We start from the raw sequence: 12673 nt of genomic DNA, 5'->3' as shown, positions 1-12673 counted from the left end.
TTTTGGTTCTCTACAGTACATTTAACCCCCAGAGCTTACAGCCACCTTGATTCCAGATGGGCTTTTCATTCTTTGTCTGCTGTTTAATCAAGCCTCCATCTATTGTGTGCTGAGTTACGGAGAAATGCTTGATTGTGACAAGGTAACTTTATCATGGTACCTTTCGTTGGCCCCTTACGGAGCGCAGCCAGCTGTTTAAAGAGCAATGCCAGGTGCTGCCTGACATTCATTTATGACTTGTTGAAGAGCAGGGATAAGGGGAACTAAGCCCACTCCCATTTCCATGTTATTCATCTGCTCTTAAACTTTCTGCACAGGTTTCTCAAAAGATGATAAAAGGTTGTCCTGGCTTTCAGAGTACCTTGATATAGGGAGCAAACAGGCAAAAAAATTAGGAATAATGAAAGGGAGAGGCCATGGAACTTCTTGGCTCATCAAACTGGTGTTCCTTCAGTGCTCCCTTGCTGGTTTAACACTGTACCTGTGGCTCTGTAGCTTCTGAACATTGTATTTACGGCAGATGTGGGTTAGGAACCAGCCATTCTGATTTACTTTTCCAGGTCCTTTGCTGTAGGTGCTTGATACTGAATGGCAGGTGGACTCTGGCATGTGAAAGTCATTCTCTACTGCAATTAAGTTTTGTCTGGTAAGGAAAGAAAAAAGATGATGGAATTCACTGGATACCAGAGAAATTCAGGAGCTTTCGTCTTATTTCTGACCCTGAATGTTCTGTTTGTAATGTCTGTGCTTTACTGGACATTCAGTACTGGACGAAACTCTTCTCCCTTTGACTTAAACTGGAATGATTCCCTTACCTCTTCTTCCAGTGTTGTTACCATACAGCCCATTTCTTTTGCTTGAGTGCAATAAAAAGCTCCCTCTTTCCTCTGTTATTTATTCAGACTCTCAGAGGTGACATGATGAGAATTAATTGATTATTTTTCATGTGTGATTGCTGGAGACAATTAAGAAAAGCAGAAACTAATTGAAAGAAGCTACCTGCTCTCTTTGAGGCCATCATCGTTTAAAGATTTCAAAATACAGTATGTTTTAATGAGGCTTGTCTGTATTAAGTAGTCAGTGAAGTGGGAAGCTTCAGGCCACGATCTCCCCTCATCTAGATTGCTCTGGCTTTACCTTGCCTCTAGACTATGGCATTCCAAATGTCTCAAACATTTGTGAGTTTTATGGTGTTTAAAATACTTTGCCTGCTCATGCTATTAACAGTTAATTGGCCATCTGTTTGAAAAGGATAACTCTAATTGAACACTGGCAATTTTCAAATTATTACTCAAATGGATAGCCAAGAAAGAAAACAGATAGATGCAGAACTCCTCCTTTTTTGGTCCTCTTTCCTTCTTCTTGGTGGGATTAAAAACAACCAACCCCATACAGAGAAAAGGAACAGCTAACATCTTTTTCTCATCATCCGGAAATAAATCTTTGTGCTAGGTAGAGGCTGCCAGCTGTGAGGCATTGGACCTGTTTTCCTGGAAAGTTTAAAAAGAGTAACAGTGGCATGGGGAAAACATCACCCTCCTAGAAAACTGTGGCACGGTACGCAAATCCTTCCGGAGACTTCTCTTTGGAAGAGCTTGGTTTGGGGCCTCGTGTACTCTTTCCTCCAGCGGAGTTGGCGGAGGCACCAGCCAGAGATGTAGTTCCCCCATCTCCTTGGCGGTTGGGAGCAGGTTGCCAAGAAGCTCTTCGGAAGCAGCTCTTGACTAACCGGCGAGGCCGGATCGCTCTTCCAGTTCATCCCGGTACGCGTCCCTGCGACGGATGCCACCAGTAAAAGCGGCAGTGGGTCAGCGCCCCGCTCGGAGGAGAAATTCACCTAGACCTTGAACGACGGAAAAGAACCGGGCGGCTTCTCAGCGTCTCGCCGGGCAGAACAGGTTCGTTTCCCGTCCGCTGGCGCTTTACCCGCCGTAACGGCGAGGGTGGCGGACAGGACCGCTGCCTCCTGCCAGGCCGGTGCAGAAGCTACCGCCGCCGCCCTTCTCGCAGCCTCCTGCCCCCTCTTCTGCGTCTGGGGGCTCAGCGCCTGCCACCGTGGCCGAGAAGCCCCTTCGCGCCGTGTGTCCCCCCCATCCCGCCCCGTCCTCCCGGCCGGCCCCGCCGCGGCCTACAACCCCCGGCGGGCTCCGCGCCGCCGCCCGGATGCCGCGCATGCGCAGCTGCTCCGCCCTCCGGAGCGGCGTGTGGGGGCCGCCGGGTCGGGGTCGGGCGCCCGCCCGCCCTGTGGGGAACGGGGACGGCGCTGAGGAGAGCAGGTGAGAGCGCCGCGACGGGATGGAGGGGGCTGCCGCGGGGGGTCCTGCCCGCGGGCAGGAGGGCTCGGCGGGGCCGCCCCTCGCCCTCCGGGGCTGGCAGCCCTTCGCCTCCCCCCCCCGCCGCGACGGTGGGGCTCCTCAGGAGCGGTCGCGCCGGCTGTGAGGGGACACACACACACACACACGCACCTCGCCCACCGCTCCGCTGCGGTGCCCCTCGGGCGAGGAGGAGGAGGAGGTGGGGGGGGGGGACTGAGGTACTAAAGCCGTTGGGGTGTCGGGCTGTGTGGGGGGCCGGCGGGGTGCGCGGCCCCCTCTCGGCTCCCCCTCGGCTCCCCGGCCCCTTCCCGGGCAGGGTTGGAGGGCGGGAAGGAAGAGACCCCCCCCACAGACAGACAGACAGACACCCTGCCCAGCCCCCGGGCAGGCTCCCGCTCACCTGCTGCGCTGACGCAGGGTCTGGGCTCCGGCGAGTGACTCATGTCGTGCAGAGCTTCCTCACCGGGCTGGGTCGGGTCGGTTGGGGCACCTTCATCTTACCGGCTCCCCCCCCTCCTCCAGGTTTTGCTCCCTCTTCCCCTTACCCACCCCTGCTCCCTCCCGCTCCCCGGGATATCCCTCTCCCCTCACCTGCCGCTCCTCCGTGGCTCTGACTCTCGGGGGGGGTCTCGTCTGCCGGGGGGTCTCCCATCCTCGTTTGCTCTCCGCGCCTGCATCTTTTCGGAGGAGCCCCGGGGGAGAGACGGTCTGTCTCCTGTCTGGCTGGGAGGGGAAGGAACAGTCACGAAACAGAGGTAGAAAGAAATACGGCAGTATCCTGTCATAAATAGGCACGCTGCAGGCCCTGTGATTGTCAGCTGTAGTAACCCTTGGAAGGAAGTCGGTAGACAAATACAATTCCTCATACCTGGCAATTCGAACTCAAGGGAGTGAAGAACCGCCGTGACACGGATTTAAATCCCTTCGCAGGCCGCGGCTGTGGGATCCGGGACAGCTGGTGTCTCTTCACAGAGCTGGTAAGGGTGGGACGCAGAAAATTTCTTCTCGGTGTCTGCTTTGCTTCCCTCCTAATCTTTTGAGGGATGTCTGAATTTAGGCAGGTACTTTCCTTCTAAACGAGTCGATTTCATTGTTGGTGTGGGGTGGGTTTTTTTTATGTGATGTCATAGCTTCCTACTTCATGATGTCTCAGCCTTACTTGCTGTGGTGTTGGGGGGGTGGGGAGCAGTGGGAATAGAGTAGTAAAAGTGCCTTGAGGAAATGGAGGATCCTTTAGCACTAATAGAGAAGCAGTCTTGCTGGAATTAAGAACAGTAGATGTTCAGCAGTGAGAAGCTGGATCTTAAAATCACTCAAGAAGGAACTGTCAGCCTAGCAGGAGTGGGGCACTGCTGTGCTTTTGCCGAGATGTTGATCGGACTACAGTTAGTTGCTGAATAATCCGAATTCTAGAGTAGTTTTTCAGCTGCTACAGAGTCTGGAGTGGTGTCCTGGAAAGAAACAGTCACTAGGAAAAAGATCTGTTTTGTTATATATTTCTGGATCCACACACTGTGTGTGTGGCTTTCCCTCTGCAGAAACAAAGGTTGGATTCCTACCCTGGAGAATTCACAAAGTAAAAGGGAAGGAAGGGTATGAGAAGAGGCATGACGTGTAATTAAAGAGGTCAGGGTGGGGACTGGTTGTGTCATACTAATATAAAGTTATGTTAATTCTGTATTTAACAGATTAAAATGACAGTTGCTACCTTTCTTAATTCCTGTTTAGGATACTGTTTTGATAGTGTGTGATAGGTAATCTCAGGGAGATGTCATTCATAGTGACACTTCCTCAGAAGAAGGACAAAGGGAATCCATGAGGGGCAGCAGAGAGGAGGGGCATATTTCTGGAGGAAGTGCGCTGATCAGGAGATGATAGAGTTAACATCAGCTAATGAGATGAGGGAAGTACTGCACACCTGCTCAGGACTGAAATGATTCTCCAGTTGTGGGGTCTCTGCTAATGTCCTTCAGGTTTTTCTTCTTTGCTGTGCTTTTAACCTGTTACTTGCTTTCCTGCAAGATGCTATCTTTTGCAAATATCAGTGTTCTTGATGACCTTAAAAGATAGGTAATAATCAAAATATTTAGCTTTTAAAAATCAACCTCTCTTACCTGAGGTGGCATGGTAACAGTAGAGATTATTGATTAAGGGATCTGTATGAAATGAGCTGCCAGTCTCAGACCCATTCTTAGTGAATTGGTTTGTGTGTTGCAAAATTGCTTACCATGTTTGGTATTCGGGATGCTTTAACAAAGGAATCAGTGAGTTCACCCCTCCCAAGCGATACCGCATTTGAGGTTGTAACTGTTTTGGAAATGAGTAGGATGATGTCTGTCTTCCTGGCTGTTAATTGCAAACTTCTCACCAAAACATGAGAAGGAAAGAAAACTTTAAAAAAATAAATCCTAAGGAGTATTGTAACTTGTATCTTCAGTGATAAAGGTAAGTCACCTTATATTTTCGTGTATGTGGTCCTACAGCTCTTCTACCTAAATCAGTGGTGATCGTAGTTGGTAATCTGTATCACACTGGTTATCCTAGATCCTGTCCTGTCTCAAATGGATAGGATATAGAGATTTTGCAGTTGTCAAGCAGGATGAGGTAGACAGATAGCTTCGTTATATGTCAGGAGTGCAGTGTCCCAAATGTCTCTCAAGAGATAGAGAGGTGTTGGTTGGCACTTCAGGTTTGTATCCTCAGAAACACTAAGACTTGTTTAAATGTCTTTCTGTGCCAACTTCCGTTGCACGGTCAAGATTTTAGGTACATAAAGCTTCCACAGGGTAAGTATCTGGGAGCATTGGGGAAAATCTCACTTGTCAGCTGCGTTACTGTTGACACCAGGTAGCGAGGAGGAGGATGTTTTCCTGCCACATTTGTTTTGTCTGAGGAAATCTCAGCTGTTTTTTAAACTGGAGTGCAACAAGTTATATTGGTAACAGAGCAATTCTGTTTCTGGGCTAAGGAAAAAAAACAAACCCCAGGAGAAATGAAAACACACTTGTTTTATGAGATAGGAGAAAAGAAGATAGCATATTGGTATTAGTATGACTATGAGAACTGTTGTCACTGCCCAGTCAGTGCAGTATTTCTTGACTGGGAAGTACGCGATGATTCAGAGATGAGAGAAAATGTCCATAACTGACAGCCCTTTTGTTCTGGAGAAGAAATCTTCCTGATCCCCAGAAACAGAAAATATTGGGAGTTTTGTCTTGTTTTGTTACAAAAGTTAATGATTGTTGTGTTTTGCTTTTTTTTCTTCCAAGTTATCTGTGCCTGTGAATTTCTGCAGGAGCAAGATCCAAGTAGCCTAACATGACATGCTAGATAAGAGCTTTGCAAACAGTCCTGAGAGGTGTTTTGGGTGTTACTAGCCTCTTCAGAAAGTTGAGTTCTGGAAAGACAGAGCCCTGAAGGAGAAAAATCTTGAGTGCTGTGGGATATATTTTCCCTAAAAAGCCATTTTCTGGAGCCAAGTGAAGTGAGACCTGCTTAGAGTCCTGCTAGGTGAATCTGACAGTTTTTTGCTAATACTAGAGCAAATGGTAATACAGCAGAGCTACAGGAGTGTGACCTGAATCTAGCCTTCCTTGGGCCTCACCAAGAGAATGGTAAACCATGACAGTTAAAGCTTTGCAGATCCATCAGAGGCCGTATCAAGGAAAAGCCATTCTTCAGGCTGTTGTTCCTTTGTCAATAGGAACAGCAGGCTGAGACCAGCTTGAGAATCAAACGTTCACCTGGGGGTGCCTGCAGGGCTGGCCCTGGAGGTGATGGAGAGAGCCTCAGATGGCACCGCTTGTCACTGCTCAGGGTAGGAGTGTCATATAAAAGACATCATAATACCTGTCTTTAAATAACTGTCGGTAGTGTCTTTCAACCTTTCTTTGATTGGTATAACACTGCATCTCTAACAGAAATATTTTCTTTCAAACTTCTGTACAGCAAATTAAACTGGTCAGCTGCCATTACCTTCCAAAGATACTGTATAAATAGTTTGCAGACTTGCAGAAGTTCATGGACCAGAAGGTAAAAATCACTTCCTGAGAGTTTTGGGGATAATGAGTTTCTGCACCTGTACCATGCTTATTTGGGTGAAAGTGTCCCTTTATTGCGCACAAACTGACTCTTATGGAAGAGATGTTTGGAGCCCCCTTAGATGCTAGTCAGAAACCTTTGGGTTATATTTGCGTAGCAGCATTTAATGTGGAATTGTCTTTACCCTAAACCTTGAAGACTAGGACGATTGCGGACCTGGCTTTTGGCGCGCATGGGCTTTCTTCCCTGTGTGTTGGAAGCAAGAAGAATTTTGCTGTGCAGTGAGAGTGGACACCGTGCTAGTTTGTATCCTGCCCTTTTTTTCCCATCCTCATTCAGTGCAGAATAAAAAAAAAACAACAACTGCTGCTCCAGTGCTTGATCTATTGTAATCCTCCTGTGTGAGATGGGAGGAGCACTCTATATTCCCATCACATATCCTCTCACCGCTCAAGTAGTGGGAGCACAGAGAAAGGGGAAACTCCTCCTTGTCTGATCCCAAGAGTCTTGGCAAACAAGAGGTTCTCCACAGCAGTGCAGTTCATGCTTAGCAGGCACCAAGTGTCTGCTGTGTAAGGATAGACACCCTCTGCTTTCCAGGGCTAAAAGTGTGGTAGCTTGTGTTAGCAACACAGGGCATCAGCAGAGCTGTACGTAAGGTTGGTTCTGGGTTTTTTTTTATTTTTCTCATGAGCCACATGGGGGGAAGCCTTTTGTTATCTCCAGATTTTAGAAGTAAGAGCTTCAGACTTTTCAAGTTGTGTCCTGCATAAAGGATCAGCTGTCTGCTTTGGAGCCAGATAAATAAAAGGCAGTTCTGCTCTGAAAAGAAAATACATGCTGATATGTAGGATATCTGCATTCTAGATAAGTAGGTGTTGTGTAGGGGATTTTTAGAGGCAAGCTTGACATCTGTGGTCTGTCCAATGTGTAAGCAATAAGAAACAGGATTTTGCTTTTTCACATCCTCATTTTCAAAATGGAGATGAAGCAGATAGGAAACTGGAATTTACCTGTTCTGTTCCTGTTGTATAAACTGAAAATTGTTCAGCACCTTCAGCTCCATGGGCGCTCTCTGCCATGACAGCAGGCAGCCTTGCTGGACACTGATCAGTGCACGGAGCAGATCTGTTGCATGGAAATAGCTTTTAGTTACATTTCTGCACGGAATTACATTACATTTCCAATGTGGCCAGAGGCCTACAAGGTGCTTTGTGGCAGGAGACACAGATTTCCATCTTGCTTTTTGTTGTCTCTGTTATGTGTCACTCCAGTAGTGCCCCAGGGCAGTTGGGAGGAGGCACTTTGCCCAGTCATGCTCCTGCAGTCAGTATGTGATCCCAGTCGGTGACTGGGCAGAACTGGAGTCCTGAGCGATGCCTCTGCAGTCAGTGACATAACACTGTCAGCAGCTTGCCATCCCTCCTGTCTCTGTAAGTCCATCACCTTCGATGCTTTCCTGATCTCATGTCCCCCTTCCTAGGCCTGCCATAGGCTTTTATCTCTGGTGCACTTTCTCTGCTATGAGCAAGTGGGCTGAGGGCAGTTAAAGTCCCCCAGCTTTTCATTCCAGGTCATGCGGTAGAAAGCAAGCACGAAGGCTACCGCCTCAGCACCTCCCTCCTGCGTCTGTAGCGTGTTGCTCAACACCCAAAGCGTTGTGAGGCTGGTCGTGGTTTGTAAGCCTGAGCGGATGGTTCCTGGAATGACCCAGGTTCAGCAACACCATCTTGGCTCCTTAACCAGGAGTTGGCGCATGTTGGTGTCCGTGTGGGATTCTGCATCGCTTAAAAAGCCAGGGTGTCAGTGTGCGAGGGGCAGAAATGGTCTGCATCTTGTCCGCTCCTTGGTCAGGCGTGTGGCTGTGCGTTGTTCGCTTACCTACTTGTTCGTGGAGCTTGAGTTTTCTTCTGACTGTATACGTGCAAAGCAAATATTGACTCGTGGGACTAATGGCATTTGCAGCTCCAGGATATGCCTTTCCCTGACCTGAAGGAGAAACTGATGGGGGAAGGGAAGGCAAAGGGCTTCTTGCTGAGATCTCCCCTTGTGCATCTCATTGGGCAAGTCAGAATTGTAATTAGGAAAACAATGCTTTCCAGGTGTGAGGGGACAGAAAGGAACTGCCTGATTCAGTGCAGGGTCTGACTGGTGTCTGGTTTCTGAGAGAGGAAGAGTTGGTCCAAATGTTAAATTGGATGCAATCTACATGGGATTTGAAAAGCTGAGCTGGAAGAGGCTTCTAGAACTACACCTGAGTGCGTGGCCTCCAGATGAGTACTGTGGCTTTGCAATCGTTTTTCTCTCTTCCAAAATGTTTGGTTGTGTTTTTTGTGGGGTTTTGTTTTTCAAATAAAGGAAGAGAATAGAGAGCAGTGGAAACCAGCTGACAGCCCAGAGGTGGCAGTGGGATTTACTGCGTGCAATGCTGCTTCATGTTCAAATTAAGCATAATGGAAAGCAGAGTTTTTCCCCATGCTAGCTTACTGTCAGAGGAAGTGTTGTATATGCTGTTCCTATGACAGTGGACGAAAATCATTCTAGAAAGAATTGTTACGCTGCTTCTGGTCCTTCTGATGATGTTCACTGACAGCTCCTGCGTGGTTACTAGTTGTAATGTTTTCAGCATACAAAAAAATTGGTTTGTACAGTGTTTGTCTTCTGCACAGTCTGTCTGCTAGAGGTGTGTTGCTTTGTTGGTGGCTTTTTGGTGGATTCTTACTTTTTTTGTTGCTAAAATCAGCAGGGGAAGAACACTTCTAGGAAGGAGTTTCTGTCCCAAAATAAAGATCCTACTGAAAGGCTCCAGACAGCGTCATTTCATGCCTTGCACATCCAGGCACTACCACGCTGGGCTTAAATGGAGATCACATGGCAAAAGAGGCCAAGCAAGTAAAACATAGGCAGCAGGAGATTGTTATCTGGTGTTTGCAAGAAGCCAGGTAATTGAAATCTCTCCTATCACAGCTGTGTGGAAGAGCAAGTGTGTCCAGAGGAGGCTTGATATTGCCAAGTGGAAGTAAATTTGCAGGCCTCCTTCATGAGCATCAATTTCTAAAGGACACCTACACTGGAAAAGAAACTAATTGGATATAATCCTGCACGGTGTGTACTTGCAACTCCACCAAAGGTGTAGCAGCTGGAGTGCTTCAAGTAGCTGTACCTGATGCTGACTGCATCCTTTGCAGCCTTCTTTTTCAGGTACACACACTGTCATTATAGCTGTCTTCTAGCAGGCTGGAATCGGTGGTGGTGTGATTTGGTTTAGAGTCTGAACTCAAAAAGTAAAGCTGCAAATAGCAGGTACCATTTGCATTTTAAAAAAAAAAACATTTCTTTCAAAGTGTGAAGACTGCCTGTTGTATGACCAAAATTGCTTTGTATAGGAAACTTAAATTGCCTTTAAACATGGGACATGCTTCTTAATGCATCGGTGAAAACAGGTTTTAATTTTAGAGTTCTGAGGGTTTGGGAGTTGCCATTAATATTTGTTGGATCGGGTGGTTTTTTCCCTTTGTATCCCTTACTGTTGCTAGTTTTCAGAAGTGTGTACTGTGCAAATAACACAGCTAAGTTAGCTGTAGCAATTTCACACTTGCAATTTCACAGGCTTCATGGGAGCCCCTTTGTTACTTGCCGTCCTCTGGCTAGGAGAGTTTGAGATTTGCTTTAGGTTTATATCCTTCAGTCCAAGGAAAGAACTTACTGTATCAAACGCATATGCCAGACATCCTCCTCCTGGCTTGCACTGGTGTGTGCCTGGCTGTGTCAGGGAACCTTCCTCCCAGTTCCTGTGATGCTCTACTGGAGGCAGAGCCGGAGGGGGCACAAAGCAGGGTGATGAAGACCTACCGGGCTGGCGCGGTGGCCTCAGCACCTTCTCTTGGAGACACTTGGCTCCCTGGGCAGTACCCAGTGCATCAGGACCTTGTGCCACAGCAGGAACCTTCTCTCCCCACCCTGCCCTTCCGCACAGCCCAGAGCCAGCAGCAGGGTGAGCCTCTCCTGTCCCAGATGGGTGCTTGCAGGAAGGTTTCTATAGGAACCAGGGGCAGGAAAAACCTGCCCACCGAGTTCAGTGCTCTCATGGCAGGGACAGGAGGGCAGGCAGCAGAGGCCAGCGTGTGATGACGTGGGCAAGGGAAGGTGTTCCCCTCTGGTACACCTCTGCTGGGACGATGAGGGACCTTCGGCCTCAGCACTCCCCTGCCCTGCTTCCCAAGCACCATGGTTAACTCTCTTGTTTTGGGGTCTTTTCTCATCTACGTGCCTAACACACTGGCCCCCTCCGTAGCAGGTTGGTTCAGCCGTGATTGTGCAAGCGATGAAGATTAATAACGACACTCACGTGCTTGAGGCACTGAGCAGGGATTCAGAGCACAGGTAACGAGAAGCATGGCAGAAGTACCACGTGGCTGAAACAGTGACTGCATTCCTAATAAAAGTTACTGGAAACAGGCTTAACTGGGCTGAAAGAGGGCAGGGGAGAAGGACATATGGCAGGCTCAGGAACAGAGCAGTTGTGGTACCAGGGCAATGATAAGCCTGAAAAAAAAGCATCAAAACACATTCACAGTGATGTTGAAAGGGGAATAAGTATTGTCAGCAGATTTACCTGCTTGGTGTGCATGCTGTGCATGTTCCCATCTAAAATGAGTGCTCAGGTGCTCATTTTGCAATTCTTCTTATATCTTCAGCTACTGAGGGAAAAGTTGGTGCTAAGAGAACAAGTGGGGCAAGAGTGATGGGAAGGGTGGAAGAGTGTTTACAGAACTCGAGGGTAAGCGACTAGCCATTGTGTGGACAACATTACTTCTCAGAAACAAAAGCTCAACTTTTTCTTGTTTGTTTTTTGTTTTGTTTTGTTTTTGCCCTGAGAGTTGGTGTCAGAAGATCAGAGTGCCTGTTCATCCATGTTGGCCTTTCTCATGCAGAGAGCTGTTTAAATCTGGAAGGACGAAGCCTTATCATTTGTGTTCTCAGACCCAGATGCTTTTTATGCTTTTGCAGTGTTTTACAGCTGTTTATCTTGGAGTGCTGTAGCAAGCCAATTCCAGGCTGTAAGTGCTCAGTGGAAAGCTTACTGAGATGCAAAGAGGATATAACCTTGTACCATTGAGCACTATGAACAACTTGGACAGGGCCTGCTCGTTGAATCCCTGGGGTTCCTTCTTTTAGTGGTTTGCAGTCATAAGTAGCTTTACTGAAAAGGGGAAGCTGGAAAACCCATCCCAAATGTGCAAATGTTAGTTTCTCCCAGGTTCTTTCCCAAGTAAGTGCGAGTGACTGATATATCCCAGCACTAGCTTTATCTGCTTGGTGGAGGTGGCTCTTGCTGTCTCACACACACAGTTATAAGGTTGATCTTAAAGTCCGAAGTATCTCTGATTACTGAACTATTCCATTGTTGTCCCGGAAAACCCCTATAAAAATCTGCTCTGAGCTGATATCGGGAACGTGAGGAGGGGAGCTGTGTGGGCTGTTTCATCATCTGAGCTCGATCACCAGATTTAGTTTAGAGGAGCCTGGCTCATTGCAGAGGTACTCGATTGCATATTGATCATATCCTAGTCCAGTTCATCACAGAAGACCCTTGTCAGAAGCTTTCCCAGCTCCCTTCAGGGAGCTGTATTCCACAGCCTAATACACTTTGCTCTTCTGATTCTACCCCTAAAATCTCTTTCAGGCTTATTGCATCTAATGATACCACCTTATACCGTTTTCACCATTCCAGTCCCTTCTCCATGGGAAGTCTGTCCAGAGAATGATGATGTATGGTGTGATTTTTTAGTATTCATAATTAAATATGGGACTCACAATATGTGATGGAAAAGGTGATGAAATTTGACTTGATTTTTGACATTTTTTCAGTCAGCAATGACGTTACCGTCACAAGGAATTTGGTAAATGACAGTGTGCTCTTTCTAGCTCATGGGTAGATATGAAACCAAGAGGAAATTCCAGTTTCTGGAATTTAATTTTGCTGCAGGGAACTTAAATACCAAGGGACTTGATTTTCCTGTGGGGAAGTTGTGCGAGGGGTCTGTCTGTCCCCCACCATGTTCTTAGATGCTAACTGAATTCTCACCAATTTTTTTGTTTGTTTGGGTTTTGTTTTTATAACAGGATAGTGACCTCTCACCTCTGAGAAGAGCATTTCTGCACCTGCTGACAGCCTCTGCTACTCAGCCTTACCTAGCACAATGTCAGGTGAGCAGACAAAAATGGACATGGTACCTTCTCGTTTGATTGCTTGTTCTTTCTTCAGCTGTAATGTAGTAAAAGAAAGCTACTAGTTCCAAGAGCTGTTCTTTACA

The 12673-nt window shown here is 47.4% G+C and overlaps 1 protein-coding gene across 4 annotated transcripts in view; it reads left to right on the top strand.

Annotated features, from left to right (window-relative positions):
* Positions 1-2173: 2173 nt before the first annotated feature.
* SGSM3 (small G protein signaling modulator 3) overlaps positions 2174-12673 on the top strand; it is a 31278-nt gene continuing 20778 nt past the window's right edge. The window contains exons 1-3 of one of the 4 annotated variants that reach the window (XM_069807149.1): positions 2174-2276; positions 3246-3292; positions 12483-12566. In XM_069807149.1, coding sequence (XP_069663250.1) covers positions 12560-12566 — 7 coding nt within the window. In that variant the 5' untranslated portion in view covers positions 2174-2276; positions 3246-3292; positions 12483-12559. Of the gene's footprint in view, positions 2277-3106; positions 3293-11056; positions 11137-12482; positions 12567-12673 lie in introns of those variants that run through there. The other 3 variants (XM_069807150.1, XM_069807151.1, XM_069807152.1) reach the window with 3 other exon arrangements.

This window comes from Haliaeetus albicilla, chromosome 19, assembly GCF_947461875.1.
Source record: "Haliaeetus albicilla chromosome 19, bHalAlb1.1, whole genome shotgun sequence".
Classification (NCBI taxonomy): Eukaryota; Metazoa; Chordata; class Aves; order Accipitriformes; family Accipitridae; genus Haliaeetus; species Haliaeetus albicilla.
Note: the sequence above shows the minus strand (reverse complement) of the source record. Positions and strands in the feature narration are given on the sequence as shown.